The 21277-nt window shown below is 35.4% G+C and overlaps 1 protein-coding gene across 4 annotated transcripts in view; it reads left to right on the top strand.

The window, feature by feature from the left end:
• The window catches only part of VPS54 (VPS54 subunit of GARP complex), a 92436-nt gene that overhangs the window by 47226 nt on the left and 23933 nt on the right, over window positions 1-21277 (top strand). For all 4 annotated transcript variants that reach the window (XM_075535706.1, XM_075535705.1, XM_075535707.1 and 1 more), the window contains exons 8-15: window positions 1677-1803; window positions 2785-2892; window positions 4765-4820; window positions 6781-6877; window positions 9460-9800; window positions 13893-14022; window positions 14610-14791; window positions 15200-15312. In XM_075535706.1, the coding sequence (XP_075391821.1) occupies window positions 1677-1803; window positions 2785-2892; window positions 4765-4820; window positions 6781-6877; window positions 9460-9800; window positions 13893-14022; window positions 14610-14791; window positions 15200-15312 (1154 nt within the window). The remainder of the gene's footprint in view (window positions 1-1676; window positions 1804-2784; window positions 2893-4764; window positions 4821-6780; window positions 6878-9459; window positions 9801-13892; window positions 14023-14609; window positions 14792-15199; window positions 15313-21277) is intronic.

Below are 21277 nucleotides of genomic sequence, written 5' to 3'. Positions count from 1 at the left end.
AATTATCCTCTTTGTTTTACTTGGATTATGTAAAATAATATAAAACATGTTTAATTTATAGATGAACCAGTTATAAAACCATCAACATCGCCTTAAGCAGACTAGCAGTATCTGTGGGAATTCTTACCTATCTTGAAGGAAGTTCATCCAAATTTTGTTCTAAGTGACTACAGAGAAGTTTCATATAAGATGTATTCAGTAACTTAATGGATATTGAATATATATCAGAAAAGTTATTATAGGGTTCCAATGAGTCAGAATTGACTGCAGGGCACACAATTACAATAGCTTGGAGCTTGCTAAATAATTTTTAATTTTCTTTAATACTAAATACATCCTTTTCAAAAGTATGTGTATGATTTTTAGAAACAGTTATCAATTTATCATTATTTCAGAAAAATCGACTTCTCTAATGACAAAGCCTGTATTTCATAAGGTTAGAAATTAAGAGTACTATATTGTCTGGACAGAAAAGAACTAGGAAATAGAATCAGAGTGTACTTTTATTTGCTAAGTGCAACTTCTGAAATTTCTAATTTACCTCAAAGATAATGGTTTTTTTTTTTAACTTTGTTTTCTTGGTTCACAAGTTTATGCCTAATATGTTGATGAAAAGTATAGTCATTGAGAGCTATCTGGGAAAAAAATCTAAGGACACAGTTATATATTTATTCTCAGTAGTTTGATTTATTAGATGACAATGAAAATTTTATTATCTTATATTTACCTGGAGGAAGAATTTACCTTTAGTTTCATCTTTCCTTTTTTGCATGTACCTTATCTCAAAGGACATCATGCTCTTCATAAAAATGTGAATATGATTTTTAAAATACTTTCAAGTGTTCTGATTATGTTTTACTCAAATCTCTTTCTAGTGTTATTTTAGACCCTGTTCATGTTTAGTAAAAAATATTCTTCATATGTAATGCCTTTTCTAAAGCTGTTTATCAATCTTCAGTATTAGTATGGCTATACCTATATAAAAGTATGATATCAGAACCTGTGTTGAACTTCTGATTTCAGACCAGCATCTTTCTATGTAATAATTTTCAGAGATGAAAGAGTACTCTAGATGAAATTGTTTTCCTATTTAAGCAGACTGACCTGCATATGAAATAGTTTATTATAACTTGTTTTTTTATTTCTGTCAAATCCTAGCTTATGATTTATTTATTTGACTTTATCTTTCCTTTTATTGTATGGTTGTTAATTATCAACAGGAGTTACTTGCCTTGTATAGGCTCATGGATATTGAATTTTTAGCTGGGATCTGCAAATATTAGAGTAAGAATATTTTCCGAGATAAAATAGCCAGGGGTCAGATGTAACTCAGTATTTTTATACTTCATAGTTTATGTTGTGATGACTTTCAGTGTGAGGATCCAAGGGATGGCATCGTAACTCAAACTGATGTTGACAGATTGAGTCAGTCTGTACTTGCCGTCCTTTACATGCACCTAGAACAGGGTCGAACGCCTTGTTGGGACTTATAGGCATTAATGTCAGTAAATGCTTAATGAAAACGAACTTAAGACACATGTCTGTGCAAAGCAACAATAAAATTCAGGTAACCATGTTTTGAGAGCTGTTTAGAGTTTAAGAATGTAAAAGGAAAACTGATTAATTTCTGGTTTTTGTTGGATATATATGGGTAATAATTTTTTATTGCTTTGTAGGCATTTGGGATCACAGCTTTGTGAATTAGAAAAACTAATAGATAAAATGATGATTGCAGAATTTTCTACGTATTCTCACAGTGATTTAAATAGACCATTGGAAGATGACTGTCAAATTTTAGAGGAGGTATGTGTTTTGAATGGTGAAATGAAATTGATATTATTTTTCATTCTTAATCCCTAAAAGCTCTGATTTAGAACATATTCTCAGATTATATTGAGCAAGATAGTTTCCAATTTGTATTATCTCTCAGATCTAATGAGTCCTTTACTAGCTGTTGACCTTGTCAAATCTCATAATCCTATGAAATTAGAGAACAAACATAGCTTAATAAGAAATTAGAGTTGAACTCATGAGGTCTTTATAGCTGACAAATCCAGTTCAAAAGTTAGATATAGGATGAGTTAACTTTATTCTATCTGCATGTTTGCATTGGATACATCTTTTAGCATATGGTAATTTATCAAGCTTTTAAATTGATCACTGATTATGAACTTGTTTTATTTATATAAATATCTGAAGGGGCTTCAAAAAGTTTGTGGGAAAATTTCTTTCTATTCACTTTTTCTGTGAACTTTTTAGAACCCCCTCCAGTAAGACCCCTCTGGTAACTTCTCAGTGGTAATTAATGCCAAGACTAGTAGAATCCAAAAAGTCCTGAGAGAAGCTTAAGTTACAGAGGTTTCCAGACGCACTAGCCGAGAGTTCGGTCATTACTCCAGGGTTTGAGACTACTCAGTCAAAAATAATAGGGCTCATGAAATATGTATTGGAACATCAGAGTGAGCGATACTTTCTATTTTATTTTATTTTAAACAAAGGCTAAAAAATCCTATGACTTGCTCCCAAATCAGCTACATGTGATCCACTATGGTAGAACTAGATTTATCTGTTTTAGAGCATTGACTTCAAATAGGATGACAAAGATTGATTTGGAAAGGTTTTGACAGAAAAGAAAAAAAGATTTTGCCAGCGTTCTATAAAGTATCATGTATAGGATAAAGATCTGAGAATCAAGTAATAAAACCTGAGATGCAGAATATTTCTACTCACAAGTGAGATTGTTTTCTATTTAAAGTGTGAAATAACATGGTCTTATTTTCATAGGAAAGACTAGTGTCTCTTGTATTTGGACTTTTAAAACAAAGAAAACTCAATTTTTTAGAAATCTATGCTGAAGAAATGATTATTACAGCAAAGAATATCATTAAACAGGTAATACACAGTTTTATTTGATGTATTTTGATCTAGAATCTTTTGTGCAATATTTTTCTTTGCAGTATTATGGTAATAATCCATGCAGTAAACATAATGGTAATATTTGCTTATTATTTAAAATAGAAAATATAGACCAGTAAGAAGAACAGATTGCCGTATAAGATTATTTCTATGTATAGATTGTTATTAATGTTTTTCATTGTTTATATCATCCTTCATATATGATTTTAAATTATATATATTTTGTTAGAATTATAACAAGCATTTTCTCACACTTTTCTATAAGGCCTTCTGAAACAACATTTTTAATGCTTGTACAAAATTCCATCAATAATATGTTCATTTATCAATATTTATTTAACATTTTTCTATATTGATTAATTAGGTTGTTTTCAGTTTGATACTATAAATTACACTGTTAGCAAACATCTTTGGTTTAAAGATTTTGTTTTTAATATTAGGAACTATTTTCTTCGGACTGATTCACAGAAGTAGAATTTCTGGTCAGAGTGCAAAGTATTTGAAAGTATTAGATGCATAGAGTTGAATTGTTATCTACAAAGATCTACCAATTTATACTTCCACCAGCAGTAGTTAATGTTTGTTTCTTGATCTCTGAGAAACTAATTATAAACTAGAATCCAAGGGTTCTTTAGCCTTTCTTGACTGAACTTCAGGTTTTCTGTAGATATGCAAAAGATAATACAATGTTGAATGCATTATTCACTAGTTTTAATAAATGATCATCATTAAGTTAAATGAATATAGATGAACATTTAGTGTGTACATAAAACAAATAAAAAGATTACCATCACTCCATCCATCTCTTTTACCTCTTTTCAGACACTAATTAAGACACTATTTTGAAATTGTTAAGACTATTTTAGGAAATTGTTGGTTATAACTACTAATACTAAACATACATACATATTTTGTGCTCCAGAAATTCTATTCCTTGTACACACTCAACAGAGATACATACATATGTTCATGAGAAGACAGTGTCAGAATGCTACAATGAAAATATCTAACCAGTTCAAATTTCAACAACAGTAGAAAGGATGGTGCACTTGTATTATATGATGGATAGACTAAATGTTGCAGCAGGAGTATACATTATAGGCAAAATGTGGAGCCAAAAAACTAGACACAGAAGGATGTTTATGTTCTGTATGATTTCTCTTGATACAAAGTTCAGACAGGCAGTAGTATTTGGAGGAAGGCTGGAATAGTTTTGGGGACAGGCTGGAAAAACAAGGGGGAGAGAATCTGGATTGCTGAGTACCAGTAAGGTTCATTTTCTTGAGTTTGTACTTACACAGATTTCCTGGTTAAAAAAAATTGAGCTGTATACATAATTTATACATTTTCTGGAATGTATGTTTCAATAAGTCTTTTTAATTTGCTTTATTTTAATTCCCAGATTTCTCTACAATTTTAAGCACTTATTTATTTTTTTAACTTTAATTTGTTGAGTGTATAACAAGCAACTATAATGAATCTTGAAATGAATTCCTTTGGGTATTTTCATATGAAACTTATCCTAAACACATATTATAGTTCTTTTTATCTAGTATATGACTCAGCAATTTTAAGTAGTAAGACATCTAAAAATTGTTGTGATCATCAAATGTTCAGGTTCAAACATACATAGATCAATAATAATTTAATTGGCCAAGGGTAACTCAGACACTTAGAAGTATGTGTGAGACTGTATTTTTCAGGTCTTTCAAAGTATGTGTGAGAGCAGCCTGGTAAAATGGTTATTCTGGTCAGTGAGATCCTGGTTATTGTACAAATGAAAGATGGTTTTGTAGGATTCTGACGACAGCTAATCAGATTGTTTCTGTTCTCTCTTTAATTCTGTAGTGTGTGATTAATAAAGTTTCACAGATAGAAGAAATAGATACTGATGTTGTTATGAAGTAAGTATAAACATACAGGTGGTGGTTATCAGTCGGAGAAAAGACTACAAACTCAGTAATTTAAGATGGATTTAATGAAGGAATTATTTATTAAGGTTTGGACAGGTTATAGGAAAATGACATGGGATAGTGCAGTACAGGTTATAGGAAAATGACATGGGATAGTGCAGGAACTAGGAAAGAGAGTGGTTAACAGAACCCTGGAGGAGAAAGATATGTGGTTAGCTCCCTTCAAGTCCATTTTCATTCATAGCACCTCCAATGCTGTGGTGTAGAACTGCCACGTAGAGTGATTAGACTGTAGCGTTTACAGATCCACCAGATCTTTCTCTCATGGAGGGTGGTGGGTTTCTCTGATGGGTGGGTTTGAACTCCCAACCACTGAGCCACCAGGGTTCATGAAAGACCTGTCATAATTGAGAAAAGCTTTGTCCTGCATTGTAAGTGCTTCTCATTGACCAAGCCCAGCAGGCTGACCTCCCAGGGCAGAGAGCAGGGTAAGAAAGGATGCAACTTAGACATGAAGTAGGGGTATGGAAGGTAGGCCTTTACTGAGACACAGCAAGTGTGAGTTTACATTATTTAGCTGTATAATAAAACCTAGCTTCGAATTGGCTTTGGAAACTTTTGAGAAAAATGATTTTGAATCACCTCTTGTTATCATGAGAGTTTTAAAGACTTTTAATTTCTGTATTTGTTCTTAAAATTCCCATTTTATTTTTGAGAAGAATAATGATACATGTTTTTTTTAATGATACATGTTTTAAAACTGAATTTTCCATTTGTATAGTTAGCTAAACGTTATCAGTTGGTCTAAGATATGGATGTTGATATGAACATCTATGAAACTTCTCTGGGCCAAATCCAGAATGTAGGGATATTTGGAGTTTCTAACTTTCTACTATTACCTGATGAAAACTCAGTTTGATACATAATTGAAGACACCATAATGATGGGGGGGGCACTCATTAGTAATTAGCAAAAATAAGTCATGGGGACTCTGTGGCAGCACCATGGACAATGAGTGCTACTTTGAACTTTCTCCTTACTGAGGGAATGGCCTCAATTAGCATAGAGAACTCCGGGTATCTCAAGTACAGGAAGGAGTAGCTCTGAGCATAAACTCTCCTAGTAACGAGTCCTTTAAGTACTGTATATCTTTATGGAATTCTATTTTGCATATATATTTTTTCCATTTTGAATTTATTCATTCATTAATGTAACTAAAAATCCCCAAAACAAAACTCACTGCCATCAAATCGATTGTGACTTACTGTGAGCCTGTAGGGTGGATTAGAACTGCCCTTACAGGTTTCTGAAACTGTCACTCTTTATGGGAATAGGAATCATTTTCTCTTGAAGGGGCTGGTGGTTTTGAACTGCTGACCTTACAGGTAGCAGCCCAATTTGTAACCAGTACGCTATGAGGGCTCCTTTGATTATGTAAGCTATAAAAATAACATCGTTGGAGGGTAGAGGGGTTACTGTAAGTCACGTGCCCAGGTTCACACAGCTAAATGGCAGAGCCCAAATAAGGCAGTGTGGCTCCGTAGCCCATGCTCTCTTAGCGCCGTGTCATATTCCCTGCCACATGTTGAAAAGTACTTTTTAGTACAGTTAGTAGAGTGGGTTATTAGATTAGTGGGGGGAGATGTTATATTCCTGTTTTAATTATTAGAATGTCTCTTCCCAACATTTAACCAAAATTGGTGTATTTCTCTATGTGAAATTCATCTCTGATAAAATTTCTGTTTGTATATTTTACTTAACTAGTCTTAGAGATGTTTAACCTAGGTGGTGTTTGCTAGTTGACCTTTTCAACTCAAGATTATATTATTTTACTTAGGTAACTAAATAAAATAAAATTTTATTTTCCCATTACTAGATAGTATTTTAAATAGTTTCCTTCATTTGTAAAATGTTACTGCCTTAAAGAAAATCACCATTTTTTTCCCCCTAGACTTGCAGATCAGATGAGAATGTTGAATTTCCCCCAGTGGTTTGATCTCCTAAAGGATATTTTCTCTAAGTTTATAATATTCCTACAGAGAGTTAAGGTAAGCTTATATAATTACCACTTTGCCCAGAAAAATACTGAAAATTGCCAGTTTTCCAGATGTATAATACACAAATGGAGTCAAAACGTAAAATAAAACAGTTTAGCATTTGTAATTTTCTTACAGAGACCTGGGGTTTTAAAAAGATTTGGAACTATTTGGTATATTTTGACAATTTTTATAATTTTGTATGATTTGTTTTATACTGAAATAGAACATGTTATACTATAAACAATATAATATCTACTGTATATTAAATATTATACTGTTATAGTTCCTTGTGGTTCCTTGCTATAGATGCCTTTGGTGAATCTGCATGGACTCGGTGGCAGTGAGTTTGGTTTGGTATTTATCTTCCTAAAACAAACCCATTACTGCCAACTCGTTTCCCACTCAGGGTGACTCTAGGTAGAGTTTCCAAGGCTAAAAATCTTTAAGGGAACAAAAAGCCTCATCTTTCTCACTGGGAGCAGCTGATGTGTTTGAACTGCTTGCCTTGGGGTTAACAGCCCAATCTTTACATGGCAGGTTCATAAGAGCTGTTTTCCATAGAACAAAGAAATAAGTTATCATTTAAATGATTATTTTAGGTGCTATTTTATTATTTTGTTTTTTATTGTTATTTTAACATGTTATTTTAATCTTTTGTTTATTCTTTCCAGTGTTTCTTGTTTTCCTTGAAGGGAGTTATGTCTTTTGTATTATCGGGGAAAAAAAAGTTTGATTTTCAGAAAGCCATGTTACTGGGATAAACCAATTTGAGCTCTTATTTAAGTTTCCAGACTTATTAGTGCCCTACATTCTTACTTTTATTTCACAAAAAGTATATTTCATATGTCCCATGAATATTAAAGCAAATTATATTTCTTAGAAATTTCAAGCAGACCATTTCAGTAATACATTTCCTTTAAATAAAGAATTAAAAGATTAGGGTTTGAAAGTTTTATATTTATTTTTTTAATTAAGAATTTATATAGCTAGTAAGTTTTTAGTAAAATTTTTGTTTTTTGCCTATATTCCAGATTATTCATGTGTATAGTGAAAATAAAAATAATCCTTAAATGCAATGTATATTCCTTTAAAGCAATTTATAGTTCTTAAATTTTTATTTTGTTATGTGGATGAATAACCCTGGTCCGTTATTTTGGAGACTTATCAGCATGGCCACCAGAGTGTTTCATTCACTCAGTCTATATGGGATTACTTAGTGTGTTTATAGTTCTAAATAACAGGAAACTCCACTCAGAGTATCCTAATTAAGAGGATTTATTAGCTTAGATAACTGGAAACTATCCAGAGGTCACCTGTAGGTGCTGAATAGAGAGGTTTCTGATGTCATCAAACCCTGGCTTTACTTTTTCACAGTTTTTCCAGTTTGTCATCTATAAACTCAGTAAATGCTTCCATGTGCTGATGGGGCCAGTTTAGACCTTTATTCTATTTTTGAAACCCAAAAAGTTAGGATCTGCTTCCCTAAAATATTGTAGATACTTGATGAAAGAAATAATAAATAATGAACATGTAATTGTGAATGTTCAAGTAGGTAAATAGCCTTCTAGGTCTTCATAATTCATAAAGATTGATTTACATAAATGTTCTCTTCATGCACTTAAATTGAAAAAACAAACCCAGTGCCATTGAGTTGCTTCTGTAACTCTTTCTGAGAACAGATAATTTTGTGCTGCCAGCCACTGGTTAGCAGTCTTACACTTACGCTACAGTACCAACAGGGCTCCATTTAAAGTGTCTCTCATGGAACTACCAGTATAGTGGAAGGAGACCTAGAATAAACAGGTGGCTTAGATGGTGCTAAATATTATTTTTTTAAATAGGTAATGGAATAGAGTTGCTGGTGGAAAATTATGGGAAGCCTTCTTTGAGGAGGTGACATGTGTGAACAGAACTTGAGTGATAGGAAGGAACTATGTTTACAAAAATCAAGGGCATGAGCATGCAAGGCGGAGAGAACACAGCAAAATGAGAATGATCTTGAAATGTTACTAAAGCAGAAACAACCAGAATATCTAGGAATAAGTGATGAGAGAGGAAGGTGTAAGACGAGAAGAGGCAAATGGGCTGGCATGATAAGGAATGGGGATTTCTTTTTCTTCTTATAAGCAAGTACATCAACTAATAATGGTTCTCTGACAAATTAATGTGTTTAATGTATCCTGTTTAAGAGGCTAGAGAGATATGCAATATGTTTTACTGTGATTTCCACTTACAAAATCAATGAAAAAACAGGAACTCTATGGTTAAGTGTTATTGAACTAATTTCTCCTGGGGAAATTTCCCACCGTATGTCACCTGTATTGTACAATAAAAGATTAGTAGAAAATGTAATATATATGATGATGGCAACAAATGTACAAATGTGCTTGACACAATGGTTATATGTATAGATTGTAATAAGAATTGTCCAAGCCCCCAGTAAAATGATTTTAAAAAAAAGAAAGCCAACCCCCAAAAATCTGTAATATATATTTTTACTCATTTATAATATAAAATGCACAGAATCCACTGTTAAGATCTTTAGGTGCAAGATATTTTAAATGCTTTAAAAATCATCTTGCTTTTTGTAGGCAACGTTAAATATCATTCATAGTGTTGTGCTCTCGGTTCTTGACAAAAACCAAAGGACTAGAGAATTGGAGGCGATTTCTCAACAGAAGAATGCTGCAAAGGACAATTCATTGGACACAGAGGTGGCTTATCTAACCCATGAAGGCCTGTTCATAAGTGATGCATTCACTGAGGGTGAATTAACACCTATAGCAGTTGACACTACCTCTCAAAGAAATGCATCTCCAAATAGTGAGCCCTGCAGCAGTGATTCGGTATCCGAACCAGAATGTACTACTGATTCTTCATGCAGCAAAGACCAGACTCCTTCATCTGTTATTCCAGGAGGTGTGCAGATGACGTGAGTATAGAGCCAAGTGCTAAATTGACTGACAGATTTTGAGTAGTTTTGTTAATGGTTTCAATAAGGTAGGTTGTTCTCTTTGTTTTCCAGGTTTCTAGTTTAGACATAATAGACCTTGCCTGGATTCTCTTCTACCTTTTAGGTTCTTCTCTGTAGTCTCCATTCTGTAGTCTTTGTTCTCTACAGAATTTCTCAGTGTTGTATTATATTTCCTCAAACAATCAAAACAACATTTTAAGCATAACTATGTTAAAGTCTATCTTCTAACTCCCTTCTCTGGGTCTCTTCATTTTCTATTATGTTATCTGTGCTTCTGTCTGTATCTGTGTATGTGTGAGAGAGAAACTGAGAGTTCCAGCAAATATGAAAAGTTTCTGCCATGATTTTAGACCTAGGATGAGATTTTCTTCCATGAAGATCTTAATTGCTCTAGTAGACAGCAAGAAACATTTAGCAGGAGTCCCAGATACTTTATTCCATCAGATTTGGAAGTACTTGGAAGCTGGGCGTCAACCCTTGTGAGGACTACAAGTAAACATTCTTATTCATCCTTATTCCTAGGGGTAGCCCTCTGGACACCAACCCAAAACCTTGGAGGCTTAATAAAGTTTCCTCTGAATTTCAGGTTTTGTTTTTCTTGTCTTTCAGTAGATATGATCATTTTTCAGACTCTTAGAATTAGCAGTTGCCTGTAGGTATAAGCACATGTGCCAGGCTCACACTGCTTGGGTTTCTTCTTTCCTTGAATCTTGGCTCTGGAATTCTACACTGCTTTATTAGTCCTCTTTTGGCTCCATATAGACTTGCTTGTATTGTCCCCCTGCTTTCTTTTAGAGAATAAAATCCATAATTTGCACTTAGTACTTTCAACATAACCCAGTGGCCAGGAAGTTTAGAGAAATAGAGATTTTAGTTTGTTGGCCATTTGCCCAACTGAAACTATTATTTGTGGCAGAAGAGAGAACAGATATGGAAAGATAGCTAGCAGCCTGCCTGTATCATTTGAGATTCTTTCAAGCCAGATGCAGTTTTAAGAGGTTTTTTTTCTCTCCTGCAGTCATCATTGTGACTTTCTCTTAATCACATGCTCCTCATCTATGGACTAGAGACTAGAGAGACCAACATGATCACATAGAAGGTTTCCTAGATGGTTCTTCTATGTTCTATAGGCACAGGAATGTCTGTGAGCTACCCAGCAAAAAGGTACAGTGGATGAACTAAACATTAACTGATAATATACATCTGGCCCTGATTAATTTTTTAATACAAGGGCTCTAGCTATTTCTGTCTCAAGTGTTGCTCTGTCCCACAGCTCTCTCTGCTTTTTTTCCCCTGGTTCTGTAATCTATTTCAGTGGCCACACAGAGCTCACGATATAATTTTGGGGTTTACTAGGGAAGATTACAGGTTAAAATTCAGGTGAGAAATGCTAAGGATACAGTTGTTCAGCAAGACAGTTTCTTTGCCGTGCCACAGCTAAGGCTCCCTCTCAGGCCCTTGGTGAGCCCTCTGCCATGTTAACCATGCTCTTTTAGGGCAGCCAATAAATTCCCAAAGGGCATACCACACCATTGTAAGCCTCCACCCTAAGGGACTCAGCTCTAGCTGTCTGGATCAGCACACCTGCTCTCTCAATTAAGTGCCCAGAGAAGCACTCAGCCTTACTTGTTCTGTGGGCTAGGAAGTCACCCCTCCATCGCATGCCCTGGCTTCTGGTTCTGCTTCTGCTCCTTTGTCATCCTCAGGTTGCCAACGCTGCCGCCTGGAATCAGGAGGTTCACTGGATAGGGATCTCAGGGTCCAGAGGACCCACTCCAGTCCTGACACTTCTCTCTTACTGGTAGTGAGATTTCCGCCTTCCTGCTTCTGAGAGGGCTCATTTTATGCCCAGTAGCATGGCAATCACAATGAATCCTGTTCATGTGAATCACTCACAGGAAGCCAATCAGTATATTCCCCCAACTTCTTATCCAGATTCATGCTGAGAAAAGTCATTTCATGGGAGTTACGGAGACTATGGCTATAAGAGCCACATTAAATAATTGACTGCGTTGCAAAGTTTTTTTCTTTTTCAGTTTATTTTTCTGTCACAGACACCGCACATGCAAATAAGATGTGAGACATTTTATCTTTGTGGTAGATTTTCCCAATTTTCTCATTCGTGTTGTCAAATAATTAGCAATTATCTATACATTTATTGCAGTGTAAATATGTTCCTTTGCCAGGCAGTTAATGATGAAGGAAAAACTAGAAAAGATTAGAAAGTTTCAGAGGTGGTTTTATTTTATTTTCTACATGAGACATAATTAGACTTTTAAAAATAAAATGATGGTTAAAAAACAAAATTCTAAGCAATTAAATACTAATTTGCGAGCTCTAAAATTAAATCACCCTACTCTTAGAAAGGCTTGCACTTTTTTTATTTTCCATTTTGTTTGTATCTATGAATTGGTAGAATATTGTCAAGAATTTCAAATATTTTACTATTTTTTTACTTGAGGGAATATTATAAAAAATCCTTCCCAAAAAGTGTCCTCCAATAAGAAAGTTGAATTTGAAGTGTAAGCAGACATTTTTATGAGAGTTGGCATTGAAACATCACTAGTTTACTATCTAAAAGTCAACTATTGACGAGAGGAAGCTCAGGACAGTGGAGAGAGAATTAAACTTGTCTCGGGTTTCCCTCCTACCTTCTCAACCTTGTGATCCTGGGTAGGACACTTAACTTTATCAGATGCAAACATGATGTTTCTGGGAATACTTTATAAATATTAAGCCCTCTCAAAGTAGTAGTAAATAAATTTAGTGATATAATTGTGAAGGGATAGGAGGTAATAATGTTAATACATCAACCCATTTATATTTTTCTTTCAATATTGGAATTCAGTGTATTATATCTTATAAAAACTACTGATTTGCTTAGTGATGGGAGTAGTGATACCGTGAGGGTAGGGGAAGGTGGGGACAGAAGGGGGGAAATGGAGAACCGATTACAATGATTGATGTGTAACTCCCCCAGCCCAGGGGGACGAGCAACAGAAACGAGGGCGAAGGGAGACAGTGAGAGTGTAGATATGAAATTAATAATTTATAATTTATCAGGGGTCCAGAAGGGTAGGAAGGTGGGGGGAGGGAGGGAAAAAAAGAAGAGCCAATACCAAGGAATCAAGCAGAAATAAAATGTTTTGAAGATGATGATGGCAACGTATGTACAAATGTGGTTGATACCGTTGATGTCTGGATTGTGATAAGAGCTGTAAGAGCACTCAATAAAATGACATTAAGTAAAAAAAAAAAACAACTACCATTTGCTTATAGGTTCCATGAGAGCAGCAGCTAGCTTCTCGATCCTCTTGAGTACTGAGCACTTTTAAACACAGTAAATATTAGTTGAGTTGAACTGGATATTAACTGCCATTTGCAATTATGAGTAAAAAGAGATTCTCTTTGCCAGGAAATAATGTTAGTTATTTCTTTTAATGTGTCAGCGTTTGTGTAAAACTTCTACTCTTAGCTCCTTGTACCTACACTTAGACACACACACACACCCCACAGTGTACACACATATACAAGAGGGCTACAAAAAGTTCATGAAATAACTGAATAAAAAGATAATGGAATTTGCTCACGGACTTTTTGAAGACCCCGTGTATGCTTCTTGTTATTTTTGTCTAATTTGCAATCAGCATCTGAACTAAAAATCATTCTTAGACAAATCAAAAAACCAAACCTGTTGGCGACAAGTTAATTCCGACTCTCAGCCACCTTGTAGGGAAGTTTCGGACTCCATAAATCTGTGCAAGCAGACCGTCTCATCTTCCTCCCATGAAGCAGCTGGTGGTGGGTTTAAACCACTAAACTTTCCATTTGGAGCCAGTGCTTTAACCTCTGTGCCATCACAGCTCCTTTTACTCTTAAGATTGGGTGATAGGGATGCATTATCTGAGTGTGTTTTAAGTGATGTTTCAGTGCAGAATCTTTTTTTCATATGTCAACTTTCATAGTTTTTTGCCCTTAACTGGGTAAGTCACCTATAGAGAACAAAAGGTTTGAAACTTTACCTGAGCAGAACTCCATTTGTAATTTCAGGGCCAGTGACGACCTGAAGTTAACTGACTTGGAGCTTGGAAAACTGGCGCATGGTCCCCCGGAGTTACTGTATCATGCCTCGGATGTATGCCATGACAGAGCTGTCAAGTTTCTCATGTCAAGAGCAAAGGTGAGCGAGCTTGATAGGCTTTTGGTATTTTATATTTTGTACACAAGTAAGGTTTTTAAAGATCTCGAGTTATGTCTGTGCCTGTATCTTTGTGTTCTCATAATACATATTATGTTGCTAATACTTATTAAGCCAATAGCATTGCTGGAATGGCCTATTACAGAGATATAAAATATTCCAGATAAAATAAATAGAAGAAATTATTAAAGTATTATTTTCAAAGAAATGATTAAAGGACTTATTTTTCAAATATAATACTTAGATAATTAATTTAAAACAGTAATATATGATGATGTATGTGTGTGTGGCCAAACTTTTGTTAAGTAAGTTAGTTTAATATTATGAAAATTTATAGTTTGACCTGAGTTCTTTTGATCTACTGTATTAGTTATAAAGGATTGGGATCAAATTTAATCTTCATAAGCAATTTATATGTAATTTATGAGCTAAAGTATTCTGAGGTTTCATTAAAAGTGATAAATAATTTCTTAGACTTATTAAAATTTGTTAAATTGGTTTTATAGCTCATCCATGCATGATGTTATAATAACTCTGTCATGAATTTTTGTGTTATCTTTAAAATTTAGGATGGTTTTCTTGAGAAGCTAAATTCTACGGAGTTCATAACACTTTCTAGATTAATGGAAACATTCATTTTAGACACTGAACAGATCTGTGGAAGAAAAAGTACATCATTACTTGGAGCACTTCAGAGTCAAGCTAATAAATTTGTAAATAGATTTCATGAAGAGAGAAAAACAAAGCTCAGGTATTACCATACCATTTTATTCTTCAAATTCTCCTCCCTTTCTATCGAAAATACAGTGTAACACAGGAAATAATTGGCCAACTAGAATGACCTTACAAAAATTTAAAATTAAAGCAGTTATAGAATTGAATTCATGTTTCTTGACTTTTAAAAGCAAGATATTTTCTTTTCCTACCCCACACAAAGTGAAGTAAATTATGTTGCACTAAAATCCTTGGTTAGGTGAAGGGATATAAATAGCAAAGAAGTCCCTTGAAGCACTCGCTCGATTTGTGAATGATTTTCAATTTACCAAGGTGCTTAGCACTCTCAGAAGTCTTGAGTTTTTGTTCACCCTTTTTCCTTTTTTCTGTTCAACCCAGAAAGATGGCAGTGAATACTAACTTTCATCTTTTCACCTTTGAATAGCCTGCTCTTAGACAATGAACGCTGGAAGCAAGCAGATGTTCCTGCAGAATTTCAGGATCTGGTTGATTGTTTATCAGATGGAAAGATTGCTTTACCAGAAAAAAAATCAGGGGGTATGTGTATTCTTTCACCTGTTCTTCCAGTCTTATACGATGTGTGTTAATTTCATATGCCTGTAACATTTCTTTAATTAGAAGTGCTTCTCAGACGGCTTAGAACTAATATGGCTAGCTTCATCAGTAAACACCTGACAGGGAAAGTACTTAGGATAATTTGTAGCAATAATTTCAAATATTTATTGAGTATTAACCATGTACCAAACATGGACACATGAGCTTTATGTACAAATGACCCTAGTTTATCTTCACAACAGTCTTTAAGGAAGGTACTATTTGACCCTACTAAATGGTGAAGAGATTTTGAGTTTTAGAAGGTTAAGGAATTTTGCCTAGGGTCATGAATGATAAGCTGATAATTAAAGCCAATTTTATATGATTTCATAACTATATTCTTATACCATAGTGTTGCGTTTAGAGACATGCGTTCATGTAGTAAACACTAATAAGCCTCTACTTTGTGCACAGAGGTAGTGAAAACTAACAACCAGACCGGTTGCTGTTGCACTGACAGCCCCATGTTTGCCACGGTAAAACTGTGTTCCGTAGGCTTTTTAGTGCATGGATTTTTGGAAGCAGTCACTAGGCCTTTCCCTCAAGGGGCATCTCTCTGAGTAGACTCAGACCTCCCACCTTTCACTAAGCAGTCAGCACATTGACTATTGTACCATCTGACGTTCAAGAGATAAAGATAACTATTCTTCTTTAAAGGGGCTAAGTCTAGTGAGCAAAATGTTAAAAATGTATTACCAGTCACAAATCATTCAGTAGTGACCTATAGAGAAAAGCAAAACTTAAAGAACCTCAGAGATGATGATGGCAACATATGTACAAATATGTTTGATATAATTGAGGTATAGATTGTTATAAGAGCTGTAAGAGCCCCAATGATCTTTAAGTTGAAAAATGATAAGAAATAAAGAACCTCAGCGAAAAGAGAACGGTGACGGACACTGAGAAGGACAGGCCAGAGAGGAAGGAAGAAACTCAGAAGAACACGTTTGAAGCAGGATCTTTTTCCACATTTGTGTTTGTAATAGGTGGAAAAAAAAATAAACCAGACCATAAATCCTTTAAAAAAAAAACAAAGTTATAAAATTAGTTTCAAGGAGAGAAATACTATCAAATACAGGCTGAGTTTCATGTGAAGTGGATGTCATGGCTGGGAGCTTGTTTTGTATCCCATGTACAGAGTTCTCCCTGTATGATAATAATGTAAACTGATTTACGGCATAGCTCGTAATATCAATTTGAATTTATAAAATTGGTGATTTTTTTCTAATATAGAGAACAGTTACCATTTTTTCCAATTTTATGCAGTAAATGAAAGCTTAGTATTTTTACAAAGAAACATTTTGAAATTGTGTAACTCACATTTGTACCAAAAGTAGTCATTGTAAGATAAGACTTAGGCTGAGTAGAATGCAGGTAGTGGCTGTTTTGTTTGGCAGCTAAGGAATTAGTTTCAACTTCAGCAATTTAGTGGCGTAATAGTTTATAGCTCCGTGCTCAGTAACTGAGAGGTGAGGAGAGGAATAGACAACAAAGGTCGACTACTTTCCCACAAAATTTGGCTTCTTGAAAACCGCAGTGTAGGGTGACGTGTTGAGTACAGCAAACAATAACAGAACCCCCTGTGACCATTCTTAGACGCTAACAGTGTTGTGTGGTGATTACGGTTTTCTTAATAGTGATTATATGATCCTACAAAAGCTGGATGAAAACTGCTAATTTAAAATTACTCATCCAAGCTATATTTGATTGATTTCCTGCTCTGGGAAGTGATGTTGGTAAGGTTGTATCTTAGAAAGTTAATGTATACCCAGGTCTAGCTTACATGAACATGCTTAATTCATTGCAGAGTGGTCATGACAAGGCATGTAACCAAGACCTCATACCACTCGCTTACAAAAGAATTAGAATTAACAATTACAATGCTAGGTAAATGGATAAACATCTTTAGATTTCAGGCTTTTACCTTTAATGAGAGTCTCAGGAGGAAGCTTAACGACGGCCTAGACTCTATAGGGTCGCTTGTAGCTGTGGAGTGAAGTCGGTGGCACTGGCAGTTTCAGCAGGCGCTCAGCCTTTAGAGAGAAGAATAAAATGATCCCTTTGCCTCTAGTTTCTCTCAGCAAATGAGCAGAAATTCAGGGTTTATAGGTGAAATTTTCAGTTTTGCTCACAGATTAAGGGCTAGTGGCTATCAAAGACTAGTATATTATGTCATTTCTTCATGATTAGAGATTAGCTAAAAGTAATATTTTTTTTCTTGAAGGTCAGAGATTAGGGAGGTTATTTAGGTTGTCTCAAGGATAATTTACAAAAATTAACTGTGCTATGTTTTCTTTTATCAGAGCATGCTTGGTCAAAGTAAATTTAAGGGCTGGGGTTTTTTTTGTTTTGTTTTGAAGGGTTGTTTTTCCCATTCTTCATACACTTCACATTTCTCTGCCCGAGTTTTTAGAAAGTTGATATACCAGCTGTTGATGATTAAAGATTTCTACTGAGTTGTAGGTAATGTCAGAGAATCTCACAAAGGTAGACATATTTCAAAGTTCATATTATAAAAATACATATGTATTTTGAGGTCATCATAGTGATTTTATACCTCATGGGATATGAGATGATCTTTCTAATCCTTTTCCATGAACTATTTAAAGCCCTCTTATTTCCTGCCTGTGCACAGCTCGTAGTTTCCCTCCACCATTGTTACACAAGTATAACAGTTGTGAACATGAGTAACTGCAGTAATTGTTTTTTCTTTCTCTTAGAAAGTGAATTATTTTCTTCTGCCCCATTCTTTTTTCCTAAGAGGAAAAAAAGTTATATGTTACTAGAAGTAGATCAAAACTTTACTAGTTCTAATAAATTTAAGGATCCTTTATTTTTACTAATTTGTCTATTGAGTTGCTAACTACTCAGCTAGGCACTTGAAGAGTGAAGGTAATGAATAGCAGCTAATATTGATCAAGTGCTTACTCGGTGTGGTATGTGTTGTAAGTGCTTTCCATCGATTACCGCATTGCTAGATCCACTAGCTAGACACTGAGTATTTCCATTTAAAAAGCCTGAAAACGAAACACGAAGAGGCTGCGCAACTTGCCCAGGTTGCAGCAGCTGAAAGTGGTAGAGCTGGGATTCGGATTTAGCAGATTGGTTTAATGTTTTTCATTGTACAAACATTCTTATTATTTGTCTCATCTCCTTGCTTCCTAACCCCCACCAACCCACCTCATCTATATTTTTAAGTCGCTATTGACCCTTTGGTCTTACATTAGAAAACAATTTTTTTAAAGGAATGCAATATTAAAGGTGACAATCTTTCCTCTTTGGACTAAACTTACTTCATTGAAAGATAACTTCAGGGGATAGTTTCAAGTTAATGAATGTTTGGAGAGCAACTCAGGGCCATACTCTTGGTGGCCTAGTAATCTGGATTCCTTTAAGAATTGTAAGTTTTATTCTGCATTTTTCTCCCTTTTTTGTGTGTGAATGATTCCTTTATGTTCCTGATTGGAACTTTTGTAGGGGTGTATGGGCACTATCTAGTTCTGGTCTCAAGGTGGAGGAGGCAGTGGTTCAGAGAAACAGTCCTATAATATAGTTCCTTTATTGATTGTTGTGTTTTCTTCTTTCTTTTTTGCTCCAGATTAATAAAGGCCAATAGTTGTATCTTAGAGGGCTGCTCATAAGCTTTTAAGACCCCCAACCATTACTCACCTGGGAGGTGATACTTAAACTCTAAGAACTATGTTCTGCCAATTGACTGGATTGTCCCATGAGACCATGGCCCTGAGTCCAGTAGATGGACTTTGGAGGTGCTGCACTCAGTTACTATGCATCGCCACTTCTCTACAATGCAGAAAACTGCCTAAGGGATAGTCCCTGCATTCAGATAGTGTGCAGTCTCATGTTGTTATGTTCCATCCAGCTAGTTCTGACTTAGTGATCCTTCATACAACAGAACAGAACACTAACCTCACAATTGTTATTTTGCGTGAGCCCATTATTGCAGCCATCAATCCATTTCATCAAGGGCCTTGTTTGTTTTTGCTGCCCTTCCACCTTAACAAACATGATGTCCTTTTCCAGGGATTGGGCTCTGGTAAAATATCCAAAGTACTTGAGATGAAGTGTTGCCATTCTCACGTCATAGGAGCATTCTGGCTATATTTCTTCCAAGACAGATCTTTTGTTCTTTTGGCAGTCCATGGTACTTTAAATATTCAGTATATTTTCAGTATGTAAGGCATTTGAGTGTCTGAGGATTTGGGGATCTGCCAAGGTTCTAGGACCAATCCCCAGACAGATGAGGGTTGATAACAAGGATATATACATATACTATTACTATTTGCTTAGAAAGGCCAAACCAGCATTTCACTCTGTCTCATGCTCTGCTGCTTCTCTTCCCGTATTTTAGCTACATTCTTAGATCTTGCTGGTAGTGAGATATCCCCTCTCCTGCTTCTCAAAGACTCATTTTATACCCAGCAGGATGACAATCCACCGAATCCTAGTCACAGTTACTCACAGGTAAATCCTATCATTGGCTCCCCACTTCTTACCCAGAACTCTGTAGGGAAAGTGTAGTCTTATAGACATAATGAAGTGTGTTTAGACATTATAGCACTGACCTTCTTTGCTTGGAAGAGAAGAAGTGGAAACATCACATCTTAGAGCTCAAAGAAAATTGAAACTTAAGGAAGATGACTTGCCCATAGTAATCCATTTAATTTTGCTGATCCAGGACAATAACCCATTCTGTACTTTTCACTGTAACTTGATGAAATTTGTCTTACAAGAAATATCACATGCTGAAATAAAGTAACTTCTGGTTTTAGAATTAAACAGTTGCTCCATTGAATTTTGATATTAACTTATAGTCTAAGAATTATAATGACTAAAAGGCAACTGATTGAAATGCTAGTTTTGTCTTTCCAAACTAATAATAATAATAATAATATATGTGTGGTGGTAGCCAGCCCCCGACAACTAATCACGGGTTCAGTAAGCGCAATTGTACGGTTGAGCTATATAGAGATTATAATAAAGTTATAGAGAATGAGAGATAAAGAGTAAAAAAAAGAAGTTGGACACATTTCATGGTAGCATGCTCACCTCAGCTTCTGTTGGTGGGAGAGGGCAGGAGAGGAAGGAGAGAGAGGGAGGGGAAGGAGGACAAGGGGAGAGGGGACAGGGGAGAGAGGACCAGGAGTGAGCTCTTTATTCCTAACCAAGCCTTATATACCTTTGGGGGGCGTGCAAGCCCCCTAGTTACAGGTAAAGACATACATCATAGGAAGGAGTTGTACTATAGGTAATACAGTAAAAAGGGGGAAGATATAGGGGTATACATGCAATAGGAAGGGAAGCATCCTGGATTCATGATGGTGGCCTAACCTTGATTGCCCTTGAGATGGAGACTTGATTTCACCTGAACTTTCAGGGGAAGTAATCAGCAGGGAGTGAACCCCACCTGTGGTGGGACCAGACAGTCTGATGGCTGAATGCCTTCAAGGAAGATACCGCTAAACATCTGACCTTCCACCCTGTGCTGGCAAACAGCCTCTAATGTTTGGCATATCTTTGGGGGAGACTAAGTTGGGAAGAGTCATTTTACATCTTACAATATATTTATGCATCCTTGATGTGTGTGTGTGTGTGTGTGTGTATACAATATCCTATATATAGTCATCCCCCAGTGTCTCGGGGACTGGTTTCAAGACATCCAGAAGTAATAAAATCCTCAAATAAAATGGAATGGTGTTTACATAAAACATAGGCTCATGTTTCCATATACTTTAAATCATCTTTAGATCACTTGCAATGTGTAATCCAGTAAGAGGGCTATGTAAATAATACTTTATGCTCCTTTGAGGGAGTGCTTTGACCACATAGTTTTCAATCCACAGTTGGTTGAATCCCCAAATAAAGAGGGCCGACTAGTTAATACACACAT

This window comes from Tenrec ecaudatus, chromosome 17 (assembly GCF_050624435.1).
Source record: "Tenrec ecaudatus isolate mTenEca1 chromosome 17, mTenEca1.hap1, whole genome shotgun sequence".
NCBI lineage: Eukaryota > Metazoa > Chordata > Mammalia > Afrosoricida > Tenrecidae > Tenrec > Tenrec ecaudatus.
This window is presented reverse-complemented; position numbering and strand designations above follow the sequence as displayed.